Source organism: Phalaenopsis equestris, unplaced genomic scaffold (assembly GCF_001263595.1).
Source record: "Phalaenopsis equestris unplaced genomic scaffold, ASM126359v1 Scaffold000301, whole genome shotgun sequence".
Lineage (NCBI taxonomy): Eukaryota > Viridiplantae > Streptophyta > Magnoliopsida > Asparagales > Orchidaceae > Phalaenopsis > Phalaenopsis equestris.
This window is the reverse complement of record NW_018164743.1, coordinates 1,593,465-1,612,154: the sequence shown is the minus strand read 5'-3', so window position 1 is coordinate 1,612,154 and position 18,690 is coordinate 1,593,465. Positions and strand designations below refer to the sequence as shown.

Genomic DNA, 18,690 nt, shown 5'->3' with positions numbered 1-18,690 from the left:
GAATGTCAAAATGCCACTAATTCATCAATACAAAACTCCTCTCAAAGGGCGCATAGAAATAAAGGTCCAATAGATTCTTTTACTACAGCACAAACCAGGAATTCTACTCCAAATTCCAAGTAAAAGAAATATGAAAGAAATAAAGCATGTAGAGCAAATGATCGGTTTTGCTACCTAGTAGGATTGGCATTTAATGTTGCAACTGACCCATATTAAATGTCTATATTTGAAGCAGTTGCTAACTTTGGACCTATTTGTACTCCAACTATAATGCATTAATTAAGAATTTAGATACACAATAATAAAGTTGCTACAATCAATAAGATTTTAGAGTACAAGATGACATGTAGTAAATATGGGGGATCAATTATGTCAAATAGTCGAACAAATTAAAAAAGTTAGATTTTTTTTTTTGGTTAACGGTTGAGTTGGAACTTTTTTTCTTAAATTTGTGGATGCCTCTGATGCTATAAAAAATGGTGAATTGCTATTCACTTATTTGGATGAAGTGATTAAGGACGTAGAGGAGAACAATATAATGCAATCGATAAGATGTTAGAAGAACATAAAAAGACATGGAGTAAATATGGAGGATTGATTATGTCAGATAGTTGAAAAAATAAAAAAAGTTGGACTTTAATTCATTTTCTTGTTAACAGTCCAGCTGGAACTTTTTTCTTAAATATGTTGATGCTTCTGATGTTATAAAGAATAGTGATTTGTTATTCACTTATTTGGATGACGCGATTGAGGAAATAGAAAAAAATAAAATGTAAATTATAACACATAATGGGTCAAATTATATGAATATGGGTAAAAAAGTAGTGAAAAAAGACAATTTGTTGAGCACTTTATACATCACATTTTAGAAAGAAGATTTGGTGTATGACAAATATAATACTAAATAAAAGGGAGAAATATAAGAAGAAGAAAACGACTTTGATCCAATATTAGTAAATGACAGACTTTAATGATGAGTGGACTGTTTAGAAAGAAGATTTGGTGCTTCCACAATAATTTTCTTGGGTGAATGAAGAAAAATATGTATTTAAAGTTTGATGTAATTAGAAATGTCCAAAACTAATAAGAATGAAGAAGCACAAAATCTCACACAAAAAAGAAAGAATACTTTTTATAACATATTCCAATAGAAAAAAGATAGTTGAATGGAAAAATAAGTTTCATATTTATTTTTTGTTGTTCTTTACATAATTATGTAATTTTTTTTAAAAAAAATCCAAAATATTTATGAATGTAGTTTTATTTATTTTTATAATACAGGCAACGATGATAAGGGAAAAAAAATTATGAAAGTGCCTGAGACAAAGCATGACGATAACTTTACTGAAGTGGACAATGAATGCAGATAAAATGAAGTATATAGTTGTGATTTGGACACAATTATTGGTGAAGAAGAAGAAAATTTTGAGGATGAACTTAAACAATGAGTAATATGCAAAAATTGAGATCAATTAAGTACAAGTAGTTTATTTTTCACTCAAATATATTTATTTATTTTTATATGTTTGTACTTTTTGTGGTGGATGTATACCAATATTTTCATATTTAATTCTAGAAGACTTGTTTTGAAATTAAATGAGTATAAGTTCTTCTTTTTATCTCTTACTAATTGTATGATTTTTTTTATATCGTGGGACTTATGCCCGACAGTTTGGGGCTTACGCCTCGCCTCGTAATAAATAAAATGCCCTGCCCAACACCACCACCTTTTAAAAAATTGATGGCAAGTGATGAAGTCTCAAGAACATGTCTTATCGATAATGTCGGGAATGGTATTTGTGCTGCATCTTCTTTTTCATCTCATAAACTAGTTGATGATCTTACTCTTCTCTTCCCTCTGTCGAATACGCTTCAGGTTCTCCCACCACAAGGAAGAGTTCATCCTGAGCTTAATAGCTAGAAAAATCCATAGACAATAGCTTTCCATCTATAATGTGCAGTAGCTTACCATCTACAACAATCCAACAATCCATGGGTAACAGCTTTTCAACTATAGAAATCCAGAAATATATGAGCAACTATATCTCATTTTTTTTGTGTGGTTGATTCTAGATTCCACAACAAAAGATCGGTTTCCAAGTTTATTTTTATTGAGATTATTACTTCTCCACCTATTTATGTATGGCTTATTTATCTTTTTATTTCATAGAATAAGGAAATTAAATTCAGTCATAATTTTTTTTTTTCATTTTCATTTTCCCTGCTTCTCATTTTAACTTTCAAAAGTTTATCATATTATACTAATATTAAATTCATAATAATATTTATTGATGTCATTTAGTCACTCATATGAATGCCGCAATTGTTTTTTAACCGAACAGATTCAACTCTCACAACACTCTGAACTCTGATGTATAAAAAGTTATCCACTTTATTCCGTGCTCCAACATAGCAACGTGCAGCACAAAACGCACTGCACAGCAAGGCCAAACAGAACCTAAATCGCATAAATGCATACATACTACATAAAATTTAAAAAATACAAGTTAATAATTCTTTATCCTAATGAAAGCCAATCATTTTGCACCATGCTAGATGGTTAATATAGCATGCACACATCACAAACAAAATGTAAAGTATTTTCACATAAATAATGTCAGAACCTCAACCCAGTATCTTCTGTGCAATTCACAGCAATATTTGTTGGTTAGTTACACCCTTAATTGGCTTCTAGTTGTATGATATTTTTGCACACACTCGTGTATGCAAATATGAGTTAAAGTGCTAAGATAGTCCCATGACTGTTTGAGCCCCAGAGTTTATTAGTGTCAATTTAATCCATAAGCACTCTTAATATAAGCTAAAATAATGCCCACATAAAATAATCCCCACCTCTTTAAATTGGAACTGAAATAGTCCTTTGTGGGACCTATTTCAGCCCACATAAAAAGAGATTGGGAACTAAATTAGAACTTTTATAGACTCTGGGACTAAAAATGACCCACTGCAAAAAGTTAGGGGACTATTTTGACATTTTTCTCAATAAATATGACACTTTGTAACTTCTACTACATCAATCATGTTAAAAAATAACTAAAACTGTTTTTAATAACCCATAAATCTAAGCACTTGCACCTTCAACTCAAACAAAACATCAAATTCACATTCAATAATCACCTTGCACTAAAAATTAATACTAATAAAATCATATCCTCATAAGGCATTATAAAATGCAAATTATAATTTGGGTTTTTAATATTTTTACATCACTTGCATCACAAGCGTATTTGAATAATTAATATGGATAAAACAATTTAAAGATCCAAAATACTAACCAAAGAAAAAGTAGTAAAATTGCATAAAAAAAGCAAAATCCCCTCATTAATTATTCTACTATACAGACTGAACTCAACAAAATAAAGATCTACATTTTGCAATATTGAAGCCAGAGCAAGTAGTGCTATAATTTTCTGGAAACAGTTTATAGAGCCCAGAGAAAATCCCAAAAAGGCAAAGCAATATCAAAATATTCATGTTCAAATTGAAGAAAGAGTAAGCTTGAAAAGAGACCTACTTAAACATTGCAGATTGTAACTCCTTTGGCTGATCCATAATGAATTTGTAACCAAAATCAGAAACGGTATTATTTAATCCCTTGGAATTCATCACGGACATTGGTGGAATATGTTTTAATTTGGTTGTTCCCTCCGCATGGAAATCAAATGGGTACTTTTCATATCCTTGAAACTCATTCATGTTAGAATCCTGCAATAGTGATAGAAAATATTTATCTCATATTCAAGCAGTAATTGGGTTGATGCAGCAGACTGAGCAAATATACCAAACCGGGTTGAGAAAGAGATTTTCTGGCAATTGTGGCAAGCTTTCTATTGTCAGAGAGTTCAATGCCAGGTTGATCTCCTAAAAGCAAGTGCATCTCACCTATACCAGCCTGCAGTCATACCAATGCAATAATCGGTGCTTTAAATGACTTCCCTTCTTTTTTTTGCATTTGAAAATAATTCACTCATCATTATTTACAATACTTGTGGATTACAAAAACTCGATTTGTAATTTATCTACCTTTTCATTCAATATTTTCAACATCAAATGTTACATAAAAATATATATTTTTTAAAATACATCCATCTAATGTTTTTTAGTATTTTATTATCAAATGTTAATAAAGGATAAATTAAAATTTTAATTAATTCATCAAACTATGTTCTCATTATGTTCATTGTATTTCTACAATTATAAATAACGTTTTAAGTGCACAGAATATTAGAAAATTTATATGATAACATACAATAGGTTATGAGAGAGTTAATAGAACATCAAAAAATGAGTATTTTATCAAACTATTAAAAATCTACTTGTCAAAACAAACATGCATGCTCACAAAAACAAACAAACAAACAAGCCAATATTCAAAGGTCAAACCGTTCATTCATAATTCAAGCTTTATGATACCAGAATAAACCAGACCCCCAATAACAAAAGCAAATTTTATAAAGCAAAACGATGAGGATTAAAATCATGACTCAAAATAAAAACGAAAACACAACAAACAGTAAAGATTCGGGGGCAGCGATGGTGCCAACGGGGATGGTTATAGGTAGAAGTGGGGGAGGGGGCGTGGTAGGTGGTTGGGATTATGGGGGTTGTGGTGGTCAGTGATGCGTGAAAAGATTGTATGAATTTTTTTTATGTTTTGCACATTTTTATGAATGAAATTGCATTTTAAAGAAAGATGTTTTTTATGTTTTTCTTGCAGATATAATAGGTATTAGGAGTGGAGCGAATTGGAAGAGATATAGAGCAAAAAGGAGGGGAATTGGAGCAAAAAAGACAATATAGTGGGCTAGGGCCTTGGCGCCAAACTTCTTGGGCTCCTAGGCGCCAACCCCAACTCATGCAAACCGAGAGGCTAGCGCTTAAGGGTGTCATGGCCCTAGATTTAAAGGCCAAGGCCTTGGCGCCAGACAAGTTGGGCGCCTAGGCGCCATAAACTAACCTGGGGCAGTTACAGCAGTTCGACCAACCTGTTCAAAGTGTTGTTTGGGCGGACCATATGCAATTTGAACAAAGTATTCTGGAGGCTATAAAGAGAAGACAAAAAGACTTCAAGAGAGAGGAAATTGGGAAGTGCTACTGATCTTAGAAGAGTTATCTTTAGAGTAGAAAACTTGTTCTATGCTAGAAAGAGCAAGTCTAGAGTAGGGAATTGGTGAGGATTTGAGTGTTAAAGTAAGGAGAGTTTACAGGAGAGTGCCAACTGAATTGGTGGAGCATTCACAAGGTTGTATTGAGAGAGAGAGATAAGTACTCTTGTGTTTAAAGTATTGTATTTTTTGTAATTACTTTGATATATGGATTCTCTTAAATTCAATAAAGTTTTGTGGTGTTTCATCTATGTTTTCTGAGTAATCACCTCTATCTTTTCCTTATGATAATGTAGTGTGATGTGTAGGAATGTGAAAATGGTTTTAAATTGTATTTAATCTTTTAATGTGATGATTTTCCTTATGCATTTCATTTACTTATCATTCTCGCCAAATGATTTGTTAATACTCGTTGTGAACCCATAACGGGAAAACTATGACATGAACAACTAGGATAATCACGTTGAATTATAGGGTACGAAGAAAAAGTACACTATAGGGAGATGCAAATGTTAGGGAAATAATCATTGTTGGGTTCAAAGTGGGGCTTAAGAAATTAAGGCACATTAACCAAACTTCTATATGCACCCAGGAGAGGGTAAAGAAGAGAATTGCTCCTATTCATCACTAACCACATTTTAGTTTACATTTTCTCATTTTCTACACTCCACTACAATCACTGTCATGGAAGATAACTTTATCACCTGATTATCATCAATTCAACTAGGATAATTAGAATTTTTGTAGGAGTAAACTATAAACTTATTTATGTTGCGGTAGGAACTGTTAACATAACTTAAATATTTTAAATTCCGAACTAAGGATGAATTTAGTAGGCTAGAACCTTTTCCTAAATTTGATCATCTCGTTCTCTGTGATCGACATTTCGGGCTTAAAAAAATCTGATCTACTTTGACCGTGCACTTGCGTAAGGCACCTGAGTGTTGAAGCATTTGTCAGGGGTCAGTCGGTGGCTAGGAATAGGGGAAATGGGAAGAAGGTGATATTGAAGGAAGCCCAAATCATAATAGAAATATAGAATGGTTTTGCTGAAATTAAAAGGGTTACAAACGCGACACCAAAACAAGGGCGAAGTGGGGTGGTGGTGCTTCAGTTAAGGGAGACGGGAGGTTGGTTGCCACAGAACAACTGCGGTTGGAGGCAGGGATGGCTAAGAGGTTGGGTGTTATCATAGTGGTTGGGAGCAGGGCTGGCGTGAAAGGGAAAAATAGGTGGCTGGAGGGGACTGCAAGATGAGGGGTCAGGCTGGAGACTGGATTAGAAGCTATATGAGAATGTTAGCGGTAATACAAAAAGGAAAAAGTGTGGTTACGGGAGGTTGGTGGTAGATGGGTGATGCGACCGAAGCTGGCGGGGGAAAGAAGGGGGTAGCGGCTGGAAGGGCAAGAGCGGGAGAGGCGGGATTGGGAAGGGCAGGTGGCAGTGAGGAGAACAGTTAACTGCAGATGGAAAGGAAGAGCATGGATAGCAGAGGTCTGGAAGTGTATGACGCAGGGAAGCTAGCAACAGGAAGAAGTTACGATGGAGAGCATTGCTTATGGGATGCGGCTAGGTGTGACGGGAAGGAAGCAGAGGAAAATAGGAGGGTTAAGGGGGAGGGTTATGATAATAGGCGGTAGGTGCACGGGAAGTTACGGGATAGCTGGAATGGATATAGAAGAGCAGCAGCCACAGCAAGTGCTGCACAAAAAGAAGGCAGCTAGCCAGGGAGGTGCAAGCAGAGGAAGGAAGATACAATCACCAGCAGGGAGAGAGATACAACCGGAGCGCCACTCTAACCGTCCGATACAACCCTCGAGGGGAAAACAAGATGTTGATGGCTATCCCCACAAACTGAAATCAGAAAATACAACATAAGTTGAAACCCTAAGACCTAAAAACACATATAAATAGAAGAGGGATCAGCAGCAGTCCTTTAGTTGTTTTTCTATAGCTTCCTCGTTGTCCAGCCCTTTCATTTGTTGCCCCACTTAGGACCGCCATTCTTTGGCTGTCAGACAGCCCGCCACATCCCCAATCACCTTGCCTCCAACCAGCCTCTAATGTTGTTTCCATCCTCCCAGCAGTCCATACGACCCTCTCAATCGATTGCCACCCCTTCCCAGCCTCCACCACCTGCTGGCCAGCCGCCGACCAGCTTCCGACAGCATCCTCGTAGTAGTCGCCACTGTTTCCGCCCTTCCCCCTTGCTCCCACCTACTTGGACAGCCCCACACATCATCCCCCGGTTACCTACATGCCGACCACGGGGAAATCGCTGTCTTCCTATTATTTGCTTGCCAACCGTCTTTTCCAACCCAACACACCTTCCAAACCCTCATCAACCACCACAAACCCCGCAAAACAGCGCCCTCCCCCATCCACCCCCCTCTTGGCGGAATCTACTCTTGTTGAGTGTTTGTGTTGCGTCAATTGCTACTTTTGATTTTTGGTGTCTTGATTGTTCTTATTTTCTTTTCCAATTGGTTGTTTGCAAGTCTATATTTGAATTTCAATAATAATATTTGCTTTTCTTATTATGCTTTAAGTTAACTCTAGTATAACTAACTTTCATTTCCAACAGCTATAAAATTTTAAATTCATGTGCATCAAGGTATTTCACATTGCAACATTATTCCAGGAACATTGTGCAATTAAGGATCCATTATCCAGAATAAAATAGCAAAACGACATATACTTCTTAAAATGATGAATCATGACATATACTTCTTAAAATGATGAATCATGTGACCTGGGCAAACGAGTAAATCAGTCATAGTATGAACTCTACTAGTAACATCAGTAATAGAAACTTAAATCTTAGTTTCAACAATAATTAGAATAATCTAGGCCTAACCCGCTATGCATGTCGTGTCAATAATCCCCTGGGCAAAACCTCTCCCTCTCTTACACATACCCACACAAAAAACGATTAATTCACAAATGAACCAGTAAAAAAGATATGTTTATCACTATATATTACATAGAAACCTTTTTTTTCAATTAATAATAGCAACAGCAGCACTTTGACTTGGTTGTGTGGAGAATGAATGTTCATACAAGAAACCCCAAGTATTTGGGATAAGGAAGCTAAAAGTGTTCATATAACATAGAACAGCAGCTGCTGCCAATTTACACAACTCGCTTGAGATGGCTTTATAAACTAAGTAGACACTCAAATCTTGTTTATGGATAGAATATTGCATAATGTTTGCATCAGCTATACATATTTTTCACTAATAAGAGAGAAAATAAATTAAGAAATTATAAAGATATAGATAGATATCCTTAATTAGAATGAAGCATATATTCTGCTAAACTAGAGTTGGCCTGTACAGCATCCATATCGAATGGAAAAAGATATAAACATTAAAATTGAATATGAGATAGTTGACTTACATTAGAACCAATCTTCCATTTCATATGCTGATAAAGACGCTGAAGCAAAATAAAATAAAGCATTAGAAAATAAGAAAATAAAAAAAAGATCAACTGTAAAATAGAAGCTGAGTACTTTACTGCTGTAGGGTAAAGGTAGCATATTGCAGCCACGTAAAACAGAATAAAAGAAAGAGAAATTGCATACGATGCACATAATGATTATATATTTACATATCTCACGCATAAACTTTCAAATTTGCATGCGTAAGAAACCAATGGAGACATATCACAAGGATGAGAAGCAGAGGACAACTAACCAAATCATGCACAAAAACTCTAAGAACATTATTCACTGTAATTTAGACAGAAAAACAATATGCTGATCAAAGTAAAGTTTAAAACAATGGAAATATATCTGCTCATTGACTATCTTCATAAATAGCTTCGTATCCCAGTATATTATTTCAATTAGATAATTGTTAGAAAAAAAAAGTTCTTTGCTATATTTATTAATTTTTAGGTATGGTAAAAGACCGAAGAATTTTCATATAGGAAGTAAAATCTAAAATAATAATTATGTGTTTAGAACAATCTACAACGCTATCAAGTTCAGTTCATCTATAAATAGCAGTCTCGAGTGATCTAAAAAAATCACTCTCTCTCTCTCTCTCTCTCTCTCTCTCTCTCTCATCCACCAATCCCTTTCTGCACCCAAAACCCTTTCCCCAAGGTGGTATTTAAAATTAACAACCCTAACTTTTTTCTGCACCCTAAATCAGCCTCATACATCCACATTCACTTCCCAAACCTAAACACTAGCCATGCCACCAAGGAAGCAATTGTAGGAAACCTGATCGGGAAGAAATGACACAATGTCATTTATGAATAATATGCAAAGTGATGTATAGGAACTTCTACGTAAAATATGAGGTGAGAAATCCTCCAAATAGATGTTTGTCGCCTTCAAAAGGAGACAATCAGAAAGGATCGCTAATAGCCAAAACAGCAATTCATCATATCGAAAGGATGAAGTGAATCCCTTCCACCAGATAGTTTCCAGTTATGAAGAACCACTAAACCAAAGATTTGGCATGGAATACCAGAGGAGAAGCCATGAACTTTAAGAAAATGAGAATTTTTCAAATTTTGACGGTCACAAAGATCCGGAAGAATTCATTGAGTGGCTCCCGATAGTGGAACGAGTCTTTGAATACAAGGATATTCCATCAAAAAGAATGATAAAGCTAGCAACCATCATGTTAAAGAAGAGTGCATTGTTATGGCAGAAAAAATTGAAGCACATATGTCAGTGTGAAGTAAAAGATGAAATCACTACCTGATCCAATATGAAAAGGAGAAATGCAGCGCAAGTACCTACATGCACATTATAGGTAAGATATGTTCTTTAGACTTCACTGGTTACAAGAACATCACCGAGTGACTGCCACATCTAACAAGGAGAGTTTAACCTTAAGATCAAGCAGCAAGAATACACCTAACAAAGCATCCAAGCTGATCTGGCCTGAGGAGAAACTAGTGCAGAGTAAAGAACAAGTAAAGCCAACCAGCATTCCTAAATTTTTCCCAATCAAGAAGTGCATCAAGTAGCACGGTTTTGGACAGTGCATCAGATCGCCCAAACAAATGTATGGTCTATTTCACTGAACAGGGAGCAATGGAAGAAATGGACAGTGACAAAGGAGAGGATGAAGGCTTCATAAATGAGTCTCAACTTCCAACTGACGAGGAAAAGACATAAGTAACTCAAGTTGAACCCATGAGCCCAAAGGAAAAGACAGTTAGACAACATGACTGACAATTTACCTATTGGGTGGTTGTCGCTAAGGGGTGGTTGTCGCTGAAAGTGATCCCGCATGCTATGGATTTCATTCCAAATTAGTTCCTCCAAATGTATTTGTTTATCAGATGTGTCAAGCCGAGTATGAAGAGTGGATGAGGCAAATTATAGATTTAATAATTCAAGAGTTACTTTGTGATAATTTATGTCTATATACAGTTCCCGTTCAAGTTGTGCTAAAATAATATGAATACTTATTCTATTATGATGTGTTTTGAAATGACAATGCCTGTAGGATTGACTTACCGGAAGATTATATCATTTATTCTACCTTCAATGTGGTTGACCAAACTCAATATCATGAGGAGATAGAAGCTTCGATTAATGAGGTTGAAGCTCCCCCAATCCCAGGAGACTGATGGGAGGCTCCTATGACCCTAGACAGGTTCAGTCCAGAAGTTGGGAGGGGCGGTCAGCTCTGATAACCCTAAGGAGTGCTGCTTAAGAGAATGGGGCTCACTCCTATTTTACCTTTGGACAGTCGTCGGCGTCTCTCTTTTCCTTATAGGGTTGTATCCAAAGGTCTGAGTGATGCTCCAACTGTACCTTGCTCCCGAGGTGGTGATTATCCTTCCTCTACCTCTCATTCATCCTTCTCCCATCGTGCACCTCCTCTCTCCCTTGTTGTCGCGCCCAGAAGAGTAATTCCCTGTTGTTTTCCTGCAATCAAGCCAACTTATCCTCGTTGTCGCCGCTAAGCACAGTCATCCGTTTGCTATCTTGCAGTCCACCGCATCCCCCTTCATTGTTGTCCTAATCCTCCCTTGCTACCGCCGCCCAGAACAACATATCTCTGTTGTTTTTCCCATAATACAACCACCTTACCTCGTTGAAGTTGCACGGGACAACGACCCTTTAGTTGTTCCTGCCCACCATCATCCCCATGTTGCCTCCTCTCCTTCCAACCCCTTTGCTATCTCTCTAGATGTCCAAACCTCTAGCTGACACCCTTCCACCTTGGATCCACCCCCGTTAAATGTCGTGTTGTGTTTGTTGCAAATTCAAATTACCGTTTCTAGCGGTCCAACCCCCAAGCTAGTAGTCCACCCTGGATCCACCCCCGTTTAGTGTTCTGTATTGTGCTTGCTGCAATTTGAAATCTCTGAGTCTGCTTGTGGTAGCCACAGCTGTTTGAAGAAACAATTTTAAGGCTGCTGCAGAAGAAGCTGTTATTCAAAAAGCTGCGGTAGTTGTTAAAAAAATCTGAAAAAGCCTTATCAAAGATTTCTCGCAGCCACGACAGGTAGCAGAGGTGGTGGGGAAATGCAGCTTTCGGCTGCAGCTTTTTGAGAGCACAAACAAAACGCGGTTTTGCCAAATAGAAAAAACTGTGGCGCGGCACCGCACCTCCACCCCAAACACAACCTCTGCTTTTGTTTTTGTTGTTTTTTTCCTATATGAATTCAAAAAAAATATTTGTTTGCTTTCGGTCTTTGCTAAACTCCAGTATCACCGTCCTTAAAAGATAAAATTCCTAAACAAAACAACTAGAGGAGCAGAGTCATCATGGCCATGAGTGCTAATAAAACTTATGAGGAAAGAATACTTCAAAAAGGTGGCACTTGCCTGTGTACTGTTCGTAATTGTGGAAGCATTTATTACAGGAAGTCGTATGTTATACTCCCCCAAAAAGCCTAGCAATGACGATGTGAATAAATACAGCTGTTCATTGGTAACCTAAACAAGATAATTAAACACTGAGTTATATCCATAAATGAGCAACAAAGTAAATTATGTAGCAAATGATGACAAGCTACAATTATTAAGATAATTATTTAATGGAATACAGTAGTAAAAAATGTATATAAGATAGTAAAACATTGGCATAACAAGCATAATTTATCAAACAAAATACAGGATTCCATGTTTTGAAAACACCAAGTCGTTATAATCTTCAATCAAAAGTGCCAGAACTAAACAAATTAATTATCAAGGAACTTAATTTTATATATTTAGAAGCACGGTGAGATATCCTACCCTCTCCGTATTTCATTGAAGTTCTAATGTCGGGAATGAAGTTTTGGATACTATCAAAAATATCTTCAACTAAGCAAGATAACAATAAATCATGCAATCAAATCATGAAAATACTGGGCCTTCCTTTTACCTACGGAAAAATATATAAAGATATGTATTTAAATTGTTATAAATAAAGAGTGAGTTGTATTTAAGTTAACATAATATACAATGTTGCTTATATGCAATAAAAGATGAAGCTTGGTGGCTTACTCTTATCAGGGTTCTTTATTGTGTCCACTAAAATATTATTTGCATGTCAATTTATTATCCTTAAAAAAAAAATAACCCTACCTTTGTCATCCTTACATTGCAATGGGTAGCCCACCTTCCCTCTACATCAAAGTGTCATGATGAGTTAAATGTAGATATGCAATAAAAGTAGTTCAATCAAAGAACTAATGAATGCTATTGAACAAGAAATTACTAAATTATGTATATACAATTACTTTCTAAACACAAGGAGAAACATATTTTGGAGATAGCATTCATTATACTACTGTCACTGCTAACATGCTTACACCTTAAGTTTTTGTAAGGAGCATGCATATGGAATGCTGATCTTCTCTAATCTTCTTATATAGCCTAGGTTGACAGCATACATCATACTACACCAATACTTTACCAGACAAGATTCACTTCTTTTCATTTAGTTATGGAATTATTATCCTCTACCTTCTATTTGTTCAATATTCTTATTATCTACATTTGAAAAGAATTCAACTTCAACTTCATTATACACATCTAGAGAGAAATATTACTTTTATTTTATGGAAAGGATATGTCGTTATAATCTTCAATCAAGAGTGAAAAAACTAAACAAATTAATTATCAAGGAGTTTAATTTTACATATTTAGAAGCACAGTGAGATATCCTATCTTCTCTCCACATTTCATTAAAGTTCTAATGTCGGAAATTAAAATTTGGATACTTTACAATAAAAACATCTTCAACCAAGCAAGATAGCAATAAATCATGCAATCAAATAATGAAAATATTGGGCCTTCCTTTTACCTACCTGAAAATATATAAAAACATGTATTTAAATAGTTAAAAATAAAGAGTGAGACAGTGTTGCTTATATGCAATGAAAGATGAAGCTTGGTAGCTTACTCTTATCAGGGTTCTTTAGTGTGTTCACTAAGAATATTATTTACATGTCAATTTATTATCCTTCCTTAAAATTAATATCCTTACCTTTATCATCCTTAAATTGTAATGGGTAGCCCACCTTCCATCAAAATCAAAGTGTCATGATGAATTAAATGTAGATATGCCATAAAAATAGTTCAATAAAAAAGCTAATGAATGCCATTGAACAGGACATTACTAAATTATGTCTATATAATTACTTTCTAAAATCAAGGAGAAACGTAGTTGCTAAAGTTCGAATATAAAAATAATATTTGGTTCATAAAATATTTGAACAAAAGTGACTTGGTGTTTGAATAAATGTGCAAATGAAACAATAAGCCTAGTTAGAAACAAAGGTAAGAGGTCATGTAGTAAGGTGAGCACACAAAGTTGTATGCGTGCAGAGCAACAGATGAGACGTGATTGTGTGAACAAAGGAATGGCACTCCTAGACAAAGAGCATGCAGAACCAAGTACAATTGAGTGGGCAAGCTAGAAAAAATGAGTTAGTGTCGAGAAGCAATAAAAAGATGAGATGTGACCCAACAAAGAGAGCACAGTGCATGTGGATGAACAGAAAGGCAAGCGCATGCATGTAAGAGAGTGCAAGTCAATTGATTTCAATGAGCGGAGGAATGAAATGAATCACAATCAAGTTACAAGAGCAAGAATTCCACTAGACAAAATTGAAAGGCTTTGATGCAAAACTTTATACGATCAAGGAGATGGAAAGAAAGAGAGAATTATTGAGAAAGGGAGTGACATAGGAGTGTCCCAAGTTGAACGCAGGAGACTGATTCCCCGTCCATGCAAGAGACAGATTCTCCCGTCCCACTGCTATAGCGGAAAATTTTCCACTGTTTTGGTTGCTCCAGCCCATGTGCGCCCTAAGTTTATATTATTAGAGATAGAATTAGGTTTAATTTATTTGAGAACAATTTATCTGTTTTTTATTGATTTTGGACATTTTTGCTTTAGTATAAGTTACTTGCAGAGTTTTCTCCTTGTTTTCTCCTACTTTGAGAGCTACCTATTTTTCTTCAAATGGTGAATTTGTATCTCATAACTCATAAGGAACAGATATTGAATCCCCCCTTCATCCATACCTTGTTGTTTCACTGAGTGCATTGATGTTCTCAAACCAGATAGCCACTGAATTTCTTCAACTTCCTTCCAAACTCCTACCGATTGCATATATTCTCTTCTTCTTTCTATTTTACAATCTCTCGCCACCAAGTTTATTCCTTAAACCTTCAAGATGCCCTAGAACAATCTCATTTGACATCATAGTCCGACCAACCCTAAATTTTTAATAATTTGCCTTCTCCCCCCTTAGACCAAAAATTCACAAAACATAAATCTTTCAACAACTCAACACGCAACCATCCCAACCTCAATTCCTAACCATAAACCTAAATTTTCAAAAGTTAAACTACCTCTACCAAACATTCATCCTGACACCTAGCACTTAAACCTAAACCCCCCAACAAACTCTTGATCCACAATCCAACATCACCTAAAACCCTAAGTGAGGAACTAGTCACAATGCTACCACGGATACACTCTTGATGGATATTCACAAACTTACCATGGAGGATATACAACGAAAAACCTTTCAATTGCAAGAAACACGCTGATTTTGAAAGAAGATAGCATAGGGAAGTCGTCCATAGCAACAACTGTGACCACCCGGAAGAAGGAGATCATGAAAAACCTTTTCAACAAGAAGCCTCAAGCAACAAAGAGTCGATACTGCATCAGTTCGACGTTGAGTATAAGAGAAATAGTGTTTTTATGTGAAGGTTGACTTGCTAGATTTTAATAATCGTATGAATCCGAACGAGTTCATTGAGTGGCTCCGACATTGAAATGGGTTTCTAATATAAAGATGTTCAACCTAACAAAAGGGAAAACTAGCCATCAATGCGTTAAAAAAAGTAGTTCTCGATGGTGAACAAATTTAAGACGTTTATGCAAACACGAGGAAAAAATAAAATTACAACATGATCTAAGATGAAGAGAAATGCAACGCAAGTACCTACAAGCATATTACAAACAGGATGTCTTTCTGAGACTTCACGATTTGCAATAGAAGAATTTGTTAGTAAACAGTGAGTTTAAACAGCTTATACTAAAATGTGAGTTTTTGGAGACCAAAGATAATATTGTAGCCATTATCTAAAAGGCTTGTGACCATCCATTAGCAAACTAGTGCAGGTACAGCCTTATTGGACATTATAGAATGTCCAGACTTTTAACTCAAAATGTTGAGAGATAATGCCATAGTATTAGGTCCACACCCCACCCTTCAAACAGGGATAGACTACATCGGATTACTAATTAATTGCAAATGATTGTTAGATGTTGTGGTTCAACAAGTTTTTTAGACCAAATCCAAGAAAAATAAAAAATAGTTTAGACATAATATCGTTCGTACTGATTACACTGTGATAGAGAAGATGAGCAGTCTCATAATAAAAAGCAGCAGTTGTGAAAATAGAATATCTATACATATGGGGGACAAAGTGAGACTTATCACCCAAAACCAAGTCCAACCATATTCTCTAACTCGGTAGAAGAAAAGAAATAAATAAGATCAAAGATGACATGAGGTGTCTGATAGAATTTTCGATTGGAAATAAGCTACAAAATCAGGTGTAGTTTGACACCGAGCCTATGGATGTATGTCACATTTTTTTGGGCTAATTGTGACAATATGATAGTGGCACTAAATGATAGTCACAAAAACATATACTCATTTATCAAGAATGGGAAGTGTATTATGGTTCTGTAGTTAAAGGAACCAGTCTTGATGAGTACTTTGGCTATGAGATAGGTGATGGTTAGTGATGCAAGAAGAATGAGATACAAAGGAGCTACTACTTGAGGCAGTGTGGCCCTTATTAAATGAGTTTCAAAATATTTAAGTTGATAGCCTGTCATCAAGATTGCCACCACTACGAGAGATTCAGCATGCCATAGATCTCATTCTAGGATAAGTGCTCCCCAACCAGCTAACCTACATGATGCGAACAACCAAAAACGAGGAGTTATAGAAGCAGATTACAAAGATGATGGCTAGATGATTGGTTAGTAAGCGTACTAGCCCATATGCAGTTCCAACTTTAATTGTACCAAAGAATGATGATTCTTGGAGCATATGTATAATATAGCAGAATTGTTAATAAAATCACCACTAATTATCGATTTCTTATTCTGGGATTGGATAATTTACTTCATCATGTCCTCTTTAAATTTGATATGCATATTAGTTATCCCCAGATCAAAATGAGACTACATGATGAGTGAAAGAAAGCCTTCAAAACATGAGATGAATTACATTAGTAGATAGTCATGCCAATTGGCGTGTCGAATGTGCAGTCAGAGTACCTTAATGAGGTTGATGACCCAGATCTTTCAAGCCTTCATTGGAAAACTCATAGTCAACGTATAAAATTACGCAATTGGGTATTGAAGCAATATTGGTTCATGAGACGAGATATAAGCTTCAAAAAAGAATGAGGCATAAGCCCCACAATTTAAAAGTTATGCAAGTCAAAATAAAAAGGCAAAAATTTGATATTGGAAACATAACTTATACATATTAAAAAAAAAACATTAACATTCTAGCATTTAAGAAAAAAAAAAACTTAATTGTGTTTAGATTAAATAACAAATTAAATAAGCCACTAAATATCATGTAACATCTTACACAAAATAAATATATAATGTAAGCATCAACTGATCAAGCATGAAACAAAAATAAAAATTGAAATGAAAGTAAAATAAAATAACAAAGACATATGATGAGTTTAGTATAGTAGATTTCTCTTACTTCTATTGTTCAACCAAAATAATAATATCAATAGATCTATTTTTTTTTAATTGCTCTGAGGTGGGCATCAAGGCATGTCTCAGATTGTTCAATTTTAAACATTGCTCGTAGTTATATACTTTGATGACATTCAAGTGTATAATTGTTCATAAGAGAAGCATTTGCAGCATCTATCACGGTTGTTTAGAACTCTTCAACAAAATTGTTGAATGATCTCCCAAAAAAGTATCACTTTCTTATACAGCAGATGTACTTCCTATGATATATTGTTTTAGTTGTCAGCATTGAGATGGACCCTATGAAGAACGAAGCAATTATGGCCTGACCCAAAGCGAGACTATTTACTCAAGGACACCAGATCATGGAGTGATTTCTTTTCACAAGAGATTTATCAAGCATTTCGGCTCAATCACAATATTGTTGATGGAGCTTCTCGAGTAAGATAAATTTGCTTGGTCAAATGAGACACAAGCAAGTTTTAATGCTTTGAAGAAATATTTTAGTTAGGCCCCTATTCTAGCACTTCACGATTTAGCCAAGTGTTCCAGGAGTGTGATGTCTCCAATATGAGAATTGGAACTAAGTTGAGTCAAGGAAGACAACCCATTTTATCCTTCGACCATTCCAAGGGAAAGTATATATTCTACATACAGATAAGTAGTTTCATTTCACCATAGAGTTCTCAATCACTGGAGTAATCATTAGTATGTCTTATAAGTTATTAATGTCGACGTAAAAGTCATCGCAACTTCTGCTAACTGTCGAATATGAAGAGTTTAGCATGAAAACTAAGGAGAGTAATTGTATTTCTAAATTTCAGTGATCTTTTTTACTTCATATTGTATATTTGACTACATGTATGCCATAGTTTAATAAAATCCTTCATATTGATAAGACAGATATGCATGATAAGCATAATAGAAAAAGATGTGTATGCATCTGTTGAGCTCAATTTTCGTGAGGTCTAGTATTTCTCGTAGGAGTTAGGATCTAGCCTTAGGGGTCTTCCTGCGACTATCTTAGAGTCTTAGAAGTGGTGCCCGCCTCGTTTTAGTTCGACCTATTTCCGTCCTCTTTTGGAGGTTTCGCGTGTGTGGTATCGACTTCTAGCACTTAGAAGGACGAAACCAACATGAGGAAACCCAAAAGGAATTCCCTATAGGACCTTCCTGAGCCTTAGGGTGGCATTTTGCACAATTCGCACTCCCGCGCACAGGCCTCGCAATTCGGAGAGTCGACGCGTCTGATCGCCACGATTCACATCGCTTGCACTGTTATTCGTCGAGGGCTCGAGTAAACCACTTGTGACGATCGATCGCGGGTCAATATTTTGTGAAAT

At 35.7% G+C, this 18,690-nt stretch overlaps 1 protein-coding gene across 8 annotated transcripts in view; it reads right to left on the bottom strand.

Annotated features, from left to right (window-relative positions):
- Positions 1 to 18,690, bottom strand: part of LOC110025479 — a 96,802-nt gene that overhangs the window by 47,622 nt on the left and 30,490 nt on the right. For all 8 annotated transcript variants that reach the window (XR_002294125.1, XR_002294126.1, XM_020725982.1 and 5 more), the window contains 4 exons: positions 11,932 to 12,042; positions 8,526 to 8,564; positions 3,803 to 3,913; positions 3,536 to 3,726 (listed from right to left, as the gene is read on the bottom strand). Coding sequence is in view for 6 of the 8 variants with exons in the window: in XM_020725982.1 (XP_020581641.1) it covers positions 3,536 to 3,726; positions 3,803 to 3,913; positions 8,526 to 8,564; positions 11,932 to 12,042 (452 nt within the window). In the remaining 2 variants the exon portion in view is untranslated. The remainder of the gene's footprint in view (positions 1 to 3,535; positions 3,727 to 3,802; positions 3,914 to 8,525; positions 8,565 to 11,931; positions 12,043 to 18,690) is intronic.